Below are 18,990 nucleotides of genomic sequence, written 5' to 3'. Positions count from 1 at the left end.
AAGTAGAAATAACACAAGATAGAATTAGTAAACCATACTATTAAGAGAATTATTACCAAATGTCTTATGTTCAACCTGTTAAGGGCTTTAATGGAAAACCTACAGCTTCATACTTAATATGAAGATTGAATGTGAAAGATTGAAAATTTTTCACCTAAGATCAAAAGGCAAGCATGTTTGCTCAGAAATCCGTATTCAAGGTAGTGTGGTATGGACAGTTCAGAAGTAGACTCATACACATATGGTCAATGGATTTTCAAAAAATATATAAAGATAATTTACAAAGTATGCTTTTTTCAACAAATATTAACCTGGACCCATACCTCATACATGATTGAAAAGTTAACCTAAAATGGATAGATCTAGAAAACAGAAAAATGTCTCTGTCCTTAGACTAAGCATAGATTCTTAAACACCAAAATCACGATTCATAAATGGAAAAATTTTACCTTAAACTTCAACAACATTAAAAACTTTTGATCTTCCAAAGACATTGAGAGACTAAGAGATACATTCCAGAATGGGAAAAACTGTTTGCACAATACGTATCCCACAAAAGACTTTTTATCCAGGATATATAAATAACTCTTAAAACTTAGTAAGAAATGAAACAACTCAATAAAAAAATTATGATATTTCACCAAAGACATATGGTGAAAAGGCATATGAAAAGATGCTCAACATCATTACTCTTCAGGGAAATAACAAACTAAAATACAATGAGGTACTACTATGTCATTAGCATAGCTAAAATTTAAAAATTACTCCCCAAGGTGTTGGCATGGTTGTGAAACTGGACCTAGCCTATGACCTAGGCCATTCCACTTGTAGGTACTCCCCCGAGAGAAATGAAAGCATATGTCCACACAGAGACTTTTATGTGAGTGTTCAAACCTTAACATACCAGCATTATTCCTAATAAACACAATATGAAAATAAGCCAGGTGGCCATCAGTGAGGAATGAACAATGTATTGCAATACTTCTGAGCAGTAAAAAGGAATGAACTGTTGATAGCATAAAAATATATTGAGAGAAATTACATGCAAAGAAATACATGCTATGATTTCTCTTACATAAAATTATGGAAAATACAAATTATTCCAAATGACAAAGTAAATCAGTGGTTGCCTGGGCCCAGTGGGTGGGGAAGGAACATTTGAGGGTCATGAATATATATATTAAGTTGAATGTAGTGATGGTTTCACAGGTGTTTACATATGTCAAAACTTATCAAATTATATATTTTAAATATGTGCAGTTCATTATATATCCTTTATGCCTCTAAATCTATTAAAAACTAAGTACTTCCATAGTGGAAAGTTAGTAGAATCATATTTAAAACTGAAAAATCAAGAATTAGAAATATTAGCATGTAGGTTAGGAATATAACTTTTAAATACTGAAAGAAGTAGCTAAAAGTTAAAAACTTTTTTTTCTGAAGAAATTTACTTGGGGAGTGGGGTGGAAATGACATAAAGAACTTTTTTTCATAAAACGTTTTTAAAAGAAGTTTCCTTTCAGACTATGTGCATATATAACTTTAACGAAAAGAAATCCTGTATTTTAAAATGGATAAGGAAAGGAAACAATTTGTGGGACATGTCTATGCAAGTTCATTTATCTGTGTAATTAATTTACTATGTTAGGAATGAGGGTGATTTTAATTTATTCAGATTAGATATTAAACTTTGTTGAATTTTATTTGATAATTGAGTATGTTCCCCTTTGCTTTGCTATTAGAGAGCTATCAAAGTGGTAAAAACCCAAAATATTTATCCTGAAAGGCAGAACAAACTATTACTTTCTTTTAAAACTCATTTTGTAAAGATTAATTAAGCTTCTGTGTAGTTATTTTCTGTACTTTATTGATTCAGGATTACTTGTACTCTGTAAATGTGCTGAATTATTTACACATCATGGGCAGCTAATGCTAATTCAGAACATACCCAGTGGGACCTCAGAGCCCTGAAATGCTAAATGTAATCTGGGGATCAGTAACATTCCATTCATAAAATGTGTCACCCACAGGTTAATGGAAATAAACAATAGGAAAGACAATGGGTGGATTATGCAAATACACTGAAAAGATTTAAGCAGGGGGAGGGGACTATAAGAACCCAATTTGTGTTTTATTTAAACGTGGATTAAGGTTTATGGTACACAAAATGACGAAAGCTACTTTGCTAATTTGCTAATGCTCTAAAAGGCAACACTGCCCAGGAAACAAAACTATCAAAAATAAATTGGTGGTGGTTTTTGTGCATGGGAGCAGAGGGGGGAGTGAGAGAATGCATCGAGGCAAGAGTAAGTGAAGGAAATTTTTGACAGTAAATGAAATGATAAACACTGTTGTGAAGAAAAATTTGACTGGATTTATGACATTTTTTTGCATTTATCTGAAACTAATAAAAGTTTCATAAAACTAAAACCCAGCCCTAATATAAATTTAACAACTGCTTTGTGAGAAATCAGTCTTTAATCACTCTTTAATCACTCTTCAAAATTCACTCCTATAAAATAATTTGAATTTAAAATACACGTGCTTTTAAGGAAACCTGTTCAAATTGCCTTGTGAAAACAGTAATTTCATAGTGAGTTACATCTTAGAAGATGTGTTAACCAAGTCCCTGAATAATGGCAAAGGACATGGAAATATACAAACTTCAAGTTACTAGTGTCAAGATTTCTAATACAGATCCAAGTGGCAGCCTGTGGACAGCTCAGCTGCCTGGAGCACTTGATCTTGGGTGGGGGGCAGTGGTTGGGGGGGGGGCGAGGCGCTTTACTGAACTGATTCAACAAAGTGAGGAGCTCCAGCAGGATGAAGTGGCCCTGATGTTTTCTGCTCTTTAAGTGGAAAGTGACCTGAAGAGGGACTCCCGTATAAAGAGCCATAAACCTGTTACCACCATGTGTCAACGAACTTCCAAGGAGCCCACTCACTCCCCCAGCTTCTAACCCTGATTTCAGAATGCTAATGTAACCTGTCCTCCAGTTGTGGGGGTGCATTAGGAATACACAGGACTGGAAAGACTGAGGATGACCCACTCTGCTGGCAAAGTGCAGAGCTCCCCAAGGTTTATGTGTTTTGTGTGGGGAGCTGCCACTGGCACAGAAGACAAAGAGGGAGAGCTGAAAGCCATTTTTTGTACTAGAAGTTATGACTGGTGGGGGAGGGGGTGGTGTTTCCATCTCATGCCACACAAGTACAGGAGGAGATGGGCGAAGTCATTTTGTTGATGATAGGGCTTGATAACAACAAACCTTAAGAAATGTTTAGGGAATATGTTTTAATTATCTCTTTAATAGGACCTTTCTGAACATGTATCGTCAAAACTGTAGAACCTTTTCATCACAGTTGACAGCTTACTTACTGTTTAAAGAAACAGTTTCTTACTGTTTAAAGAAAACAGTTCTTACTGTTTAAAGAAATTTACAGCATGAACTAGGTAAACTTCTGCTGTTAAAATTTTTCCCAAATGGGCTGATGCTATTTTAACCAAACTTTCACTGTTCTTTAATAATGCCAAGTAATAGAAGAGGGAATTATTTAGCAGTCTTGGATATTAAATGTGTGACTTTTTTTTGTTCCTCCTTTTGTTTTTAAAGATACTGTTTTCCCTTTGGACGACCTGAGGGTGCTCTAAAAGCTACGCTTTCATTACTCGAAAGGGTATGTTTGAACACTACTTTGTAAACACTATTTGCACTCTTAGTGGCTGTGTATTTTAGTTACTAACCCAGGCAGATAAGCCCATTCCTCGCAAGTGTGTTCCCTGAGGCTGTTGGTCACATTTCATCGCTTTGTCATCTGCTTTTACTACAACTCCTCCTATTGACTATTTCTTCCTGTCCGAAACCTTTCTGAAGCCCACCCCGGCCATCCTGTGCCGAGTTGATGGCATCTTGGTAGTATCCATTTTCCCGACCTCTTTCTTTCCCTCATGAGATTTTCTAGTCAAGTATAATTATGTTTTTCAGACTTGATTGTTGCCTTTTATCACCACCCTCCCCCCCCGGACTTATTTGAACTTCTGTCATGTTTGTCACACCTACAAGAGTTTATCATTTCATATTTACAAACATATCATGCCTTTCATTCTAAATCTCAGAATTCACTTCCACTTATGTTACTTTAAATGAATACACAAATGGAAGAAATTCATTTTCCTTCAACTAAATAGCAAACAAGGTTTTCATATCCATGCTAAAATAACTTACTAATGAAAATACATTCTTCACTCCTGTTTTTGTGGCAGACTAAATTTGAAAGGGAAGAATCATTTTGATATATTTATAAAACTATTTATATGCTGGGTGGATCCTAACAGTTAAGCAATGTGGACAATTCCTTTTCCTTATCAGTATTAGAAACAATTTCTAAGGATCATTTATAGCTCATGATTTGAATGTTCTGGTCCTGATTTATTGACTTCAAACACTTGGTCTTGCCCACTTTCCTGCCAAATGAATTCTAGATTGTTTATTAGCACTTCTATTAAAAGCAAAAAGGGATTTCACGGATTTGAGCACTTGGAAGATGAGGGCTAGAACTGATGAATGTAATGAGATCTTTGGATTATACATTGGTTTCCGCTGTATATCCCTGTCTTACTGTTCCCTGTGCATCATGTGATAGAAATATTATAGTAGTGACCTGTTTTATTTGAATTTTTATAATAAAGCTGCACGTAACCTAGGCTTTTCAAAGTATTCATTTCATCCAGTTCATTAAGGCATCATAGAAAAGATAAAATCTTTACAGAGAGCTTTACTTTTGGAATGGCATCCCATCCTGGGGACCTAATACAACCTCTCTGTGTTCCGGTTTCCACGGTGGAGCCTCCGTCCTCCCCCCATCATGGAAGAGTTAGTAATAGCAGAGATGCTCTCACGCCCTGACAGACGGCAGGATGAACAGTGACCTTTTTCCCAGTTATAGTCGCTAATCATGTCTCTTGCTGAACTGAGACAGAAATGGGAGGGCCACTTCTTCATTTTCACATCTCTGTATTTATTGACATCTTAGAAAAAATAAATCTCCATGTGAATTCTTCATACTTATTATGCCTTGGAAGAAATGGAGAAGATACAGGAGATAAGCTGGGTCTCTCTTTCGCACTTGCGCCCTAATATTGCCCTTTTCCAGGAAAGAGGTTACAGTTCCCTCCATTCCAAATTAAATACCCAGCTCCTGGATACTATGAACTATAACCCAATTTCATTCCTGGACTCGTCTCTGTAACAGACCATATACATTCTAATTTCAGCAGCTCTATTATTTAAAAGTGTACCACCAGGGGAAGGCCTGATAGTAAAGCTCATCATTCTGCGTGTGGGACAAAATTAATATTAAATTTAAATCTTACTAATAATCACATTAAAAATAATAGTACACGTTAAAGCTTTTTTTTTTTTTTTTTTTTTTACTATGAGCCGAAGGGTTTTTCTGCCTATAAAGACTCTGATGTGTAGTCCTAATTAAAGTGCCAAATACGTGTAAAATATGTTAAAAATTTTTAATATGAAACTATGAAGAATAATTGAATTTGATGGGAAGGACGTTTTTCAGTGATAAAGTTTGCTGTTTTGAAAAGGAAACCTTGCCTGACAAAATTAAAATATGTTGTGAAAGACCACCAGTGCTTAAGTGGTTGAATAAATTTGAGATTATAAAATCCTTCGTGCCGAGGCTGATCAAAAGAGAGTGAAGTAATAAAACATGGATGTTTTCATGCTCTTTTGATGATTCTTAAAGGTGAAAGACTAATAGAATAGTAAGAATACTTACTGTTCTTGTCTTCTTATACTCACGTTTTGCCATATATTTTATAATTTGAATATAAGCAAAACCAGAAAAGCTGCATTAAATATATGGAAAAATAGTTCTGGACTAATGGTATAATCAAAACTGTAAGCAATTTTATCACTGAAAAGGTTTTGAGGAAAATTATCAATGAGTCATTATAAAAGTGCTTAAATACATAATATCTTGAATTCTGGATATGATTGCATTTTAGCCTTGCCAATGACAATACTTATAAAGGAAAAAAAATCTAAAAATACAGTTAAGAACTCAACAGAAAATAATCTGTTCTTTTTAATTTCAGAAAGTTTCTGTGTGTTTTAACACAGAAATGCCATTCATTTCACTAAAACAAAAGATTTTTTTCCCTCTCAGCAGATCACAGGAATTAGTTTGTGAGAATTAGAGATCTTGATTTTTATAGAGCTCAAAAACGGTGCTTGTTATTAATGGAACTTTGTTACTGTTTTCATATATATTGCTCAAAAGATTTAAAGCTTTTAAATTAGGGATGTGCAAGAGAAACTTTATTGCTTGTCCCAAGGACTATAATCCTGATCTGAAACAGCTGCTCTAACGGTGTCTTGGGCCCCTGGAGGAAAAGTGACAGTCCTCACACTGAATGGTGGTTTGGCCTAGGGGAGGTTTTGATGTGCATAAATGAGGCTTAGACAGGAGGAGCCAAGATTGGAGGATTATGTTCCCAGTTGTGATGTGCCGACTCATTACTTTCCCTCAATGTTACCTAGGACCCCTTCCTGGTAATAGATATAGGACAATTTGTATCATTTGATTTTAGTATCTGTTTTATGCATTCTCTCCCTCTCTTCCTCTCTTTAGGTCTTAATGAAAGATATTGCCACTCCCATACCAGCAGAAGAGGTGAAAAAAGTGGTCAGAAAATGTCTCGAGAAAGCTGCCTTGATCAATTACACCAGACTCACAGAATATGCCAAAATAGAAGGTCAGTGCAGTGAGCAATTGCCGAAGTGGCAGTGAGAGCCAACAGTGCCTATTAACTGAATTTTCTGTGAGAAGTTCTTTCCTTTCCTGAACAAACCTGTACCGTGGCAAAGGGAAATGTCTCATTAAAATCTCAGCTGGTGAACTGAAGAGCTTTTTCCTATTCATTGCTTTAATATGCCTCCTGGGACTCTGCTTGAATGAAAGACCCAGGATTCGTGCTTAAGTTGTCCTTTGTTCTTATTTTGAGTTTTCAGGGAACCAAAAGGTGTTTTCATGGGTTGTATTTTTTGACATTACCGTAAGTATGTCTAACATTTCAACTGTAGGTAGTGTCTTCTTTCCTGATCAGTAACAGTGTAGTATTACATAATTTTATTTTCTGTTCAACAGTGTTGTTCAGAGAAGGAGGAAACTTGTTGATTATGATGAGGGCCAAAATAAACTGACAGAATTCCCTGCAACTTCTCATTGCTTGCAATATATTAACACATTTGAATGATTACATCTCTTGAGAGGACTGCACTTTTTTTTTCCTCTTCCTTCAGATTTCACTCATTAAGATTACTGAGGTTTAAGATGCTTAGAAATAACTAAATTGAAATTTGTGGCAAAGACAAAAAAATGGGCTTTATTCGACAATCCTTTGATATGATTAAAAATGATAGAAAGGGCCTCAAAGTTTTTGCTCTAATTATTCATAAAACTGGCTTGTGTCGTCCATGTAGCATTCACTTAGGAAAAGTTTGCAAAGTTAAATGCGTATATCTAAAAATAAAGGCAAATCCTCTGTTAGAAAAATTTTAGTAACTTTTAATATAAAATTGTACTGAATTATAAATTTGTTAATTATTGATGTGAAGATAGTTTTATCAAAAGTGGTACAATGAAAAAGATTGATTATAATTGGCTGTGTTATATCCTTTTTTTCTCTCCGAATCCGATCAAGCTTTCTAACAAGCATGCAATAACCAACCTCCTGAGTGATTAACAAAAAAGCCATCCCATCACTATAGCAACCAATATTATATCACGAGAGTAACAACATGAAACCTCCTTAGTTACCAGTTTAACATCATTAATTATGATATCATGTTGTGTTAAAGCAAAAGCAATGAATATTAGCTCATTTGGGGAAAGTGGAAAATAAACAGATTGGTTTTCACATCATGAATACTCATTCAAACAATCTTCGTGTTTTGAACATTGTGTGTTGTGAACATGGGTTGAAAGAATCGTTATAAAAATAGACCTATTAAAACCTTTCAAATCTAGTAAAGGGAAAAAAGTTTGTGCACAATTTGAATGAACACAGTATTGTTTTATTCAAGTGTTTAAACTCAATCCAAAAAAAAAAAACCCTATGAGAATCCTTTTGTTCTTAACTGGCCATTCCAGTTAGTATTTTTGACCATTGTGCAAGAATACTGAAAACATAGGTTGTTTCTATTTTCTAGTCCTAGAGTCCATTTTAACATGGACAAATAAGATTGTCCCAGCCATGGATCACTTTTGTTAATTAGTTAGACAAACGTGTTAACACTGGTGGTCAAAAGACATAGCTGTTCCTCTGGATCACACATGAAAACAAGTCTGTGTTAGAGAAAATCCTATTCTGGGACCAAATGAACAGTGAGCAGGGAGCTCTCATAGCTCTTTCCTTTCTGGAGTCATCTGTCTCTTACTTCTAGTCTACTGTGAGAATATTCTAGAAAATGGATCCTAGGAATCTAGGTGGGACTACTGAGCAGTCTCCATTTTCAGAAAAACAAAATGCATGCTTATTATATGAGAAAAGGTCTATGCATTTCATTTTCTCCCTTCCTTCCCACCCCCTCTTGTGTATGTTAAAAAATAAAGCGCTTTTTGCTTTATGCTCAGGATCAGACCAAGAACAAAATCAAATTTAAGTTAGATATAGGAAGTGGGCCACTTTTCTTTGCTTAATTGACTTTCTGCATTATGCGAGCAACATGGGTAGAGTCTGCTTTTTTCCTAAATTGTCTTTTCTTATGTTTTAGGCCCAGCAGAAAAGGAAGCAGGTAATGGATGTTTGTGCATGCACGTGCTGTTGTTTCTTTTGTGGCATGATGTTTGATATTGATGAATAGCTGTCTGCTTTTCAGGGCTCCTATTAGATGACTTTGATTAAGATACTGAAAATACTTTCATTTTGGGAGAACTATTGTTAATGCTCTGTTGGTAAAATACAGGCCGTTTATCTCTTAAAGTTCAGCAGCGTTTTTCATACGAACTCAAAGCCAAAAATCGGAGGCTGTATTAATGTTTTAAGCATGGACACTAATCTTTTTTGGAAGCTGTGGCCAATATTTGGAGGGCTCTTACAGCTAGAGAAGAGGACGATCTCTCCTTTATCACTGCTGAAAAATAACACAGTGAAAAGCATAAATGCTATTAAATAAGAAGTAAGAAGCTCTTAACTTTGAAAGTTGCTAATCACAGGAATGAGCAGGGATTATGAAGTCCTAGTCACAGGAAATTGCTAGGAAAGTGTTCTCCAGATCTCTGAATTTTTAAAGGTTTTTTTACTTTTCTCTTATGCCACTTATCACAGTTGTAATTAATTTAATTATGTGCTGTTATCTGTTTATCTTGTCTGTCTCTTCTTTAGCCCCTTGCCAGCAGGGTCTTTATGGACTGTGTTCACTGTTGCATCCCGGCACCCAGCCCTGCACCACTGGCCCCAAGTAGGCTCTCGGTGCTTTGGAGAGAGAGGAGAGCTTAGCTAGTTAGTTCCATGGGGCAAGAGCCCAGGGATGAACCTTTCTAGTCCGAGTTTCCCTGTCTCATTTAAAGCCTACATGCAGTGTTATAGACAAGTTTGGGTTGGTTTTAACTGAAGTCTTCGACTAAAGGGTTCTCTTTCTGTTTTCCTAACTCTTTCCATTCTGTTTCAGCATTTGACCCCAGAAAGTGTGAGGAACAAAACACTCTGAGCCAGGAGAAGGGGAAAGAACACACCCATGATGACCACTAAAGTGCACTTTTGAGACTACCATCACTTCTTAAGACAGCCCATTGTAATAGCAACAGTCCTGTTCTCTTTAACAAACTTCTTCAAAATCTCTTAGGGCATTTCATCCACTGCAGTGTTCCTGTAGTGAAAATAGGTTTTTATATAGTTGACACACAGGAAGTCTGGGGTTGTTAGGGCTTTCCCACTGACACAGAGTAAATAAATCAGCCAGCTGGGACTTGCATCAGGTGTCCTGATCCCCAGCCTACCAAGGCTATGCTCCTTCCCCTGTGAAATATGAGGGAGTCACAGCACGTCTTCATGAAGGTTGAAGTGGAGGAACCATGTAGAGTTGCACACATTCCCATTAAAAAGAAGAGAGAACGAGAAAGTTGCTGTCCCTCATGTACCTCACTTCCAGACAGAAGCCTTCCCTTCACGCATTTCTGGCATCCATATGACTGTTCAACTCTAGAGGTTGATGATGCTAGGAAAAATACTTTCCTTAAAATTAAATTATAAGAGGGGCGCCCGGCTGGCTCAGTCGGTGGAACATGTGACTCTTGATCTCAGGGTTGTGAGTTTGAGCCCTACTTTGGGTGTAGAGATTACTTAAAAATCTTAAAAAAAAAAAAAAAAAAAAAAAAAGGTTTTAAGTTAAAAAAAAAAAAAAAAGGCCCAGATGGAAGAGAGAAAAAAATCAGTGTATAGTCTAGATGATTTCAGTGGATTGAAGGGATAGTTAATCTCAGTTGAAGAATGTTGTGAAATAATAAAAGAGAGGTTTTTTAAAAAAACGTAGTTCTATTGCTTTGGTTGCATTTGGTAGCAAGTTTAATAGAGTTACCTAATGTTCTTGGGGGTGTAAATGACTCAAAATGAGAATGTCAGTTACATGTGTAAGAGCTCAAATGCTTCCAAGCAGTATTCTCTTGGGCATTATGATAATTTTCCTCAGTTTGTACCGTGTAGACAAGAGTTGAATTCTGCCCAAGATTGGTCTTCATTTTGTCATCTGTTGACAGTTCCCTCAGAGGTTTTGTTTTTGTTTTTGTTTTATTTACTCTGCTTCATTAGTTCCTAAAACAACTCTAGAAAACAGATATTTCATAGAAGAGGTAACCAAGACTATAGAAAAAGTCCGTAACTTTCACAAAGGTGTGCTGTTGTTATTCAATTCAGCAGACATGAGATGTGTACCCGTGCCTCTCAGATATGGAGCGTGTTCTGTCCACTGGTTGCTCTGCCTCTGGGGCTGTCCGGTTCTGAGGCACAGTGCAAGAGCCAAGGGGTCGCCTTTGCCAAAAGTATAGATATTTACTTAATAGTAAGAGCAAACACTCATTAGTAGGAACTGTTTTAAGCACTTTGCATGTGTCCATTCATCCTTTACGATAAATATTTCTATTACTGCTTTTTTAGGAAACTGAAGCAGAGAAGTCACTAGTCATACATCCAGAGACCACTAGGAAGCAGGAGATTAGAACACAGTGTCTCCCTTTCAAACTGTCATTTTATTTTCCTTGGTCTTTCTCCCTCCCTTTTCTTAGTGAGTGAGCCTGTGTAGTTAAGTTTGTGCTCAGTTAAACTGCATGGGCATTTGAAAGGAGGTCTGGAGCGGTGTGGTTCATAGAATTATGATGAAAGCTGTAGATATAACTTAAAATTTTCTAGTAATCGCATTAAAGGGGTAAAAAGAAATGGAAAATTAATTTTAATAGTAGTTCTTTAACCCAATATATCTAAAATATTCCTTTAAAGTATATTCAATATAGAAAATTGAGATATTTTACAGTATTTTTTCATATGTAGTCCTTGAAATCTGGTGTGTATTTTTACTAGCACATTTTGATGCCCCATTTCAAGTACTTGTTTACCACATGTGACTATGGCTGCTGAATTAATCGGACAGCACAGATCCCATGGTAAGGCTAGGAACTGGACTCCAAAATCCGAAGCTTTTTGTTTTTATGCTCACATATCTCACAGTGTCAGGTGTTGAAAGGGATTAAAATTTGCAACCTTGCCCCCCCCAACCCATACGTCGCCTCTCTTTCCCTCCCCTATTTTATTTTTCTCTGCAGCACTTGTATTCTAGCCCATGATATGGTTCATTCATCCTACTCTTGTCCTAGAGCGGTAGCTCCACCAGGGAAGGACTTTTGTGTTTTAGTAGCTGCTGTATCTCCAGTGCCTGAAAAAGGTGCCTGGCACATGTTTGGTACTCAATAAATATTTGTTGAATAAATGAATGAGTTTATGGCACAGAATGATCAAGCTATTTATAGCAGAGAGAACATGTATAAACTGGCAAGCTGGCTTACAAAAGGTCATTCAAATCAATCACTAAATAATCAGAAATGTGAGAGCAAAAACTAACCACTTAAAAATAACGAGATTGGAGGGGCACCTGGGTGGCTCAGTTAGTTTAGCATCCAAATTTGGCTTAGGTCATGATCTCGCAAGTGATGAGTGGGTGAGAGCCTGGCCTCGGGCTCTGTGACAGCTTAGAGCCTGGAGCCTGCTTCAGTTTCTCTGTCTCCCGCTCTCTCTGCCCCTCTCTGCCCTCTCCCGCTTGTGCTCTCTCTCTCAAAAATAAACATACATTAAAAAAAGCTTTTTTAAATAACAAGATTGGACAAATTAAACCAGAATTCCACGCTCTTACCATGGGTGTGGGACTCTAACCCTGGATCACAGCAGCCAGAGGTAATGGAGAACAGTGGCGTTAACAGTAGTTAGGACTCTAACCTGTTTCATTGTTTCCATAATTCAACATATGCTCAGTTGGACTTCTAGTTCTCTTCCATCCTTGGGAATTCTTCCCATTCTCCATCGGCAGCATGTATTTGCAGAAAAAAGGAATTTTACAACTTTGTAATAAATGAAGTAAACAACCTCTTTCTCTAAATGTCTTCTTTCCTTCTTAGGATATCTTTGCATTTGTTTCATGAGAACAGAGTTCATTTTGAGAACTTAATATTTCTACAAGGCATTTTTTTTTAAGTTTAAGAAATATCTGAGAGCTACACGGTTGCAAAAATCAACTGGTGCTCTTCCTCGATTTAATTTTATCACAACTGTGTATTTAACAATAAGATCCTTTTTACAGTATTTATAGTCTAGGGTTCAAAAAGGTACTGCAACTTCATCTTCCTAATTGTGTCTTTTTTTAAATTTAAATCACATACCTTTTTGATGCAAACTAGCTCTTTTTAAAGGAGAATCAATTCCTTACTTCAGGGAGTTTCTTATAGACAAGAACAGCAGTCTAGTAACAGTCCCTGCTATCTCCTGAAAAACTACGTATCATATGAGGGCTTATGATAAAAGAGAGAGACGGCTCATTAGAGCTTGCCTTGACCTGAGATCTTTTGCATAGACTTGGTAGCTAGGCTTATTGTGAATCTCAAAACATGGAGGTGCCCTAAACAAAAGGTAGCATGGAATGAACTGGCAAGAGCTTTGTGCACTGAGGATCTGTCTGGGCCCTTTGGTTGCCAGGTTCCCAGGTCTAACCCCCAAGTGCTCTCATTTTCAAAGTCTCGGTTGAACAGGTAGAGATGCTTTCCCAGAGGGCCACACTGCTTGCTTTCCTTGAGAGAAGTTGCACTTTGGCAGGCCTTACGTCATTAGGATGTGTTTGCCATCGGGGTGGCATTTTAATTTAGCACTCCACTGCCAGAGTATAGCGATAAATAATAAATAAAATCCATTCTTAAGTGCATGTGTGTGTAGAAGTTGAGTAGATCAAAAGCATACTTGATGAAAATATTTTTTTTGTTAGTGAATAATTTCTTACTAATATTTCTAGGATAACATAACCATTTTCTCTCATAAAAGCTATATTTTCTTATAAATTTGATTTTAAAAATTTTGAATATGTTATGATGAATTCAGGTTACTGATATCTCTAAATAATAGTCCTGAAATTTTGCATTCCCATAAGAATTGACAGTGCTCTGCAGGAAGGGATTTGTGTATTAGAAGAAACAATTCTCACTTTAAAAACTATAAAGCAAAGTTGAAGAATTAAAGAATTTTTTTGTAGCCTTTGTTAGCGTGGCTTGGACAGTAGGACTTTGGCACGAAAACCTTTATGACCATTTGTGCTTCTGAGTCACCTGATGACTTACAGACAAATTGATAAATGTAATTTCTGACTCTAAAAGAGAACATCTTATTGTTGTCTTCAAAATGAGAAAATTAAATCTAAAAAGAGCTTTTAGTTTATAAAACAATATATGTACATAGCGTAAACATTTGCTGCCTGAGCTATGTCATCTGGATAGGGACCAACTTAAAATTTATTTTTGTACTATATGCAGAGAAAAAGTATTTTTCAGATGATCAGTGGACTCTTTAAATTACCTGAGAAGATAAATTTTTCTGATAGCTCTAAGTGACTTTTATTCCATTATCTAATATGCATCGGAAATGTTAATTTTAAACTATTTTTTCAACATGTTCCCATCAATATGTTGAGTGAAATGTTTTTAACACCCACTTCCTTGCTACCCCAGTAGCTTCATTCTATATGTCATATATACCAGAAAATATTATGACCATATTCTCTTTTCAGTACTATGTAAGTAATACGAATTTACTTTGGCCATTTCTACATCTAATTTGGAATGAATGAGAATTTGTAATATGTTTATTTGCTTCAGCTTTTTTCCCCACCACCTCACTAGCCTCACAAGATAGCAGCCCCACACTGGATAATTTGTGCTCACACCAGTTAGTTAACTCATGACAGTGTTGACAAATTAATTCCTATGAATCAAGAGATGTTTGGGGGACAAACAGGAGTTGCAGGGATTATTGACGAGAAGAGGCCAATGAAGACATTGGCTTCCATCCGACAGGGCTTTCCAGCTGTGCATGTACCTTCAGTCAGCTCAAGACAGACTTAAGACAGGAAGAGTGTGCTGTGCAGTTGTACAGTGGCTGTCTGCACACTCAGGTGACCAACTAAGAGAAAAGTCAACTGAGGACACAAGGAGCACCCTGTATACCAGTGACAGTATGATGGTAATGCTTGGAACCCTCTCAGGACCACTGCACGTACTACCCACAGCTTTAGTGACCAAAGGATGAGGGTTCTGTCAACTCCAGACAAACCATGGAGACATTCAAGGACACTTGGCACTCTCTCCTCATATTGGTTCTGTCTGCATTTCATTAATATTCTTCTTGATTCAGTTGTGTGTAATTGTGAGGAAGCATTAGTATCTGTCACTCAGTTAACAACTGCTGACAGTACCGTCCTGCTGCCTCTGGTTATGACTTTTCACCCTTTACGTTGGAGTTAATATTGCCAACACTGGATGATTCGTCGTGCCTCTGCTGAGGTGTTCTGTGACCAAATGGAGTGGCATCTGTCCTTGATTCACAGTCTTTGTCGTGAGTCATCCACCATTTCCTTCTTTGTTTTTGTAGTAGAAGTTATAATGGATAAGGAGAGTCTCAGTCAGGGATGGTCATAGCTAATCCCATATTCAAGGTGAAGCTTGACTCAATCTTGATTGATGTTCTCTTTCCAAATCAGGCTATCACAGGAATTTGATCTTCAGTTTAAATGACAGCTAAGTTTAGGGTATTCGAGGGCAGTCCCTTCTTTTCCACCTTGGAAGCATAGTAATCCTCAGCTCTGTAGGCTCTATACCTATAAACTTCTTGGCATCCCCACCCACCCAGGTCTCCTGTTCTCCAGCATCAAGGGATGAGGTATCTTCCTCTTCAAGGTAGACTCATCCAACCTGTGATATTGATCTCAATTGCACCTACTTCTTTTTGGGTGGAATTTACTCCATCATATATCTCTTCTTTCTCCTGCGGTTAGTTCCTCCATCTTCCTTCTACATATTTCATTTCCATCTATAACCATGGTATCTCCATAAATAAAGCAGCCTTACCCTGATCTTCCATTGCTTGCCATCTGCCATCCAAAGAGCAGCTTACGCTCACATTCATTTCAATCACCTTCACTTCACTTGTCTGTTCCAACGAGCTTGGTTGCCAGTCCCCAGTCTGTCTTGTGGGGAGTTCTAGCCTGGAGTATGGCTGAGCAGAGAGGGAGTGAAGGGTCGTTGCCTTGAGACCATCAGTTCCTTTTGCCTTTGGAGTTGGTAGCAGTAGGCCAGGTGGCTGTTATCTGTGGCTTTATCAAAACTGGGCCCAGCTGTGCTGCCATGAGCTGAAAACCGGAATGAGCTGAGCCCCTCTCAGGCAGTCATGCCTTCAGTCCTCTGTATCCCAACTTCCAGCCTAGTGGATTACAACCTAAGGAGACTTTTGGTCAAGTACTGCAGCTTTGAATCTAGCAGATTAACAGTGAATCCATGTCCTTAGAAGTTGCCTAATTGGTTAGTAGCAAAAGGAAATTAGTAGTAGTATTGGTCTTGTATTCTGGGATCCTCTACTCCAAAGCCTAAGTTTCTCTGTCCTCAAAGGACACACAGGCAAGCACCTGCCTATCATTCCATCCTGAGTTTCTCCAATGACCATGAGCTTTCAAGTCAAAATGGATTCCTGAGGAGTTACAGCCCCTTATAAAAGACAGTAAACTAAATGATATGTGTCATCTCGAACTTACTATTCTTAGGAGCAAAAATTTACCTTAAGCGTAATATACTCAAGGATATATTGGAAGATTCTAGAAATATGCAGGAACAAGAAGTCATGAGAAACCAATTGGAAATATTGAGTATGAAACATTAGGTATGAAAATAATATGGTAAGAAACATTGGATACAGGATGAATACAGCTGAAGAGCTTGTCATCTGGGAGATTAGTGAGAGCAGCAGGAAAGGTGAAGATGTAGACATTGTAAAAAGAAAGTGAAGTGATGTGGAGAATAGAAAGAGTAAGATAGACTTCCATCAGACTGGTTACGAAAAAAATTCAGGTAAATATAATATGAAAAATAGAGACACAAGAGGTATAGAAAATAATGGAAGAGTATTATGAACAAAGACTAAAATTGAAAGTCTAGATAAAATTGATTACATTTCTTGAAAACCTATATTGGTGTGGTCAACACAAGAAATGAGACTCAGGCTATTAAGTTTTAAAGTAATTGAAATGGTTGTGAAAACGCTCCCTTTCCCAGATCCCTAAGCCTGGTTGGTTTTGGAGGTGAGTTCTACCATATTTTTAAGGAAAAAATCCTATCCAAAATAAGTTCAATGAAGTGGAAAATGAATGAATGCTGTCCAGTCCATTTCATGAGGCAAATACAATCTTAATTTCCAAACCTGGTAAAGGCAGTAGAACAAAAGAACATTATTACAGGCCCATTTCATTGTGAGCCTATATATGCAAAACCCCTAAGTATAAGCCTACAGAATCCAACAGTTAATTGGAAAAATAATCAACGGGGTTTATCCCAGAAATATAAAAGGAGTTCAACATTAGGAAACAAACTAAAAGCAAAAATCCTACCTCAAGAGGCGTAAAAAAAAAAAAAAGTATGTGGAAAATTATACTGTGAGCATCTTGGAATTTCTTAGCTTTATAAAACCCATATGGAAAAAAACCTACACCAAATATTTTACATAACGAAGGAAGTTAGAGGCATTCCCACTAGGGTTTGTGATAGTTACTTCCAGTATTATCACAACACTGGGAGTCTTGGACAGCATGAAAGAAATGAAAAAAGTAAATCCAAAGAATGGAAAGAGGAGATAAAACCATCATTGCAGATGAAATGACCATCTGCCTAGAAAATCCAACAGGATCTACATAGAACCTTTTATATTAAGTGTTCAGCCAGGTTGCCAGCTATAAAATCAACCTAAAATCCATAGCCTCTCTCTACACCAGTAGTTCTCGAATAATTTAGTCTCACAAACTTAGTACACTCTAAAAATTCAGATCCCAAAAAGCTTTTGTTCAGATAGGTTGTTTACCAGTATTTACCATACTAGAAGAAAAACATAGAGAAATTCATAAAATATTTCTCTTTACAAAGAGCAATAGCAAACCCATTACCTGTCAACATAAATAGCTTTATAAAAAATTTTTTGCACACCTCTTTAATGGCTGTCTTCAGAGAAGACAGCTGGATTCTCATAGGCACTTCACACTGAGTCTATTACAATATGTTATTTTGGTTGATACATGTTTTTTAAAAATCGACATATACTGATCTGCAGTGGGAAAAGGGGAAAGTATTTTAATAGACTTTTTAGATAATTGTGGGTTTCTGTGTTATTATACTAAAGCTTGGCAAGTGATAATTTCTTATGGGTTAATTGCAATGTCGAATCTGAAAGCCTATCAATGAACTTTTCATGCTATTAAATCCAGTTGGTTCATCATGTACTTTGAATACGTTTTTCACCATGCATGATTTTTTAACACCATGTACTAATCATTTGGTCCACTGAGTTAAGATACTCTTAGTGTTAACAAGTATAATAAAGTCACCCTTGTTAATATCACCTGTCTCATCAGAAAAGTCTCAAAGTCTTGGAAAGCTGTCAAGTGCATGACAGATACAGGTTTACTAAAATTCTAATTTTCCTTGAAAGCTTTAATTTTATAATTAGCAACAAATACTATTTAAGTGACCGGTTTACTTAATTTTTCAGAAAACGTCTACCAAATATCCCCAAGTCTGAATAACCATATTTTTGTCCATCGGTAGGCTTTTCAACTAAAAAATGGTTCTCTGAAAATAAAACCATTCAGCCTAGACTGAAACAAGCACACACTTTTACTTTAGACAATCATTACGCTTCAGTATGCAGATATGCCTAATGCCAAGTTCTCATTTTGTCACAGACGATATTTAAAAATGTATACTCAGGGGAGAGATTCAATAAAGTGGGTGGTTTTTTTACTGTTTTATCAAGGACTTTTGTACGTAAAACTGGCTTTTTTCTTGCATGCACGGGGGTAAAGAACCCAGTGATTATAATTTAGCACCACAGCCTTGATTCATGTTAAGGTAACAACAGTTTTACCTGCCACTGCTTTTGTACCATCACTGTGAAGATCAACTAAGTCAAAAAGGCAAGAACATTTCAGTATTATTATGAAAATACTTTTGCACTCACAGATCCCTGAAAGGTCCTGGGGATCTGCGGTGGTCTGCAAACCACAGTCAGAGAACCACTGCCTAGAAACCACTAACCACCATCAGTTAACTGCCTAGAAAATATTAACCAAAAGTATCTTTTACAGTAACCACCAAGCATCCAGGAATTAACTTTGCCAAAAACATGCAAAACTT

The 18,990-nt window shown here is 36.8% G+C and overlaps 1 protein-coding gene across 8 annotated transcripts in view; it reads left to right on the top strand.

Annotated features, from left to right (window-relative positions):
* The window catches only part of CADPS2 (calcium dependent secretion activator 2), a 539,410-nt gene that overhangs the window by 414,336 nt on the left and 106,084 nt on the right, over window positions 1–18,990 (top strand). For 7 of the 8 annotated variants that reach the window (XM_042970898.1, XM_042970882.1, XM_042970916.1 and 4 more), the window contains 3 exons: window positions 3,612–3,675; window positions 6,649–6,772; window positions 8,793–8,813. In XM_042970898.1, the coding sequence (XP_042826832.1) occupies window positions 3,612–3,675; window positions 6,649–6,772; window positions 8,793–8,813 (209 nt within the window). The remainder of the gene's footprint in view (window positions 1–3,611; window positions 3,676–6,648; window positions 6,773–8,792; window positions 8,814–18,990) is intronic. The other variant, XM_042970892.1, reaches the window with a different exon arrangement.

This window comes from Panthera tigris, chromosome A2 (genome assembly GCF_018350195.1).
Source record: "Panthera tigris isolate Pti1 chromosome A2, P.tigris_Pti1_mat1.1, whole genome shotgun sequence".
Lineage (NCBI taxonomy): Eukaryota > Metazoa > Chordata > Mammalia > Carnivora > Felidae > Panthera > Panthera tigris.
Note: the sequence above shows the minus strand (reverse complement) of the source record. Positions and strands in the feature narration are given on the sequence as shown.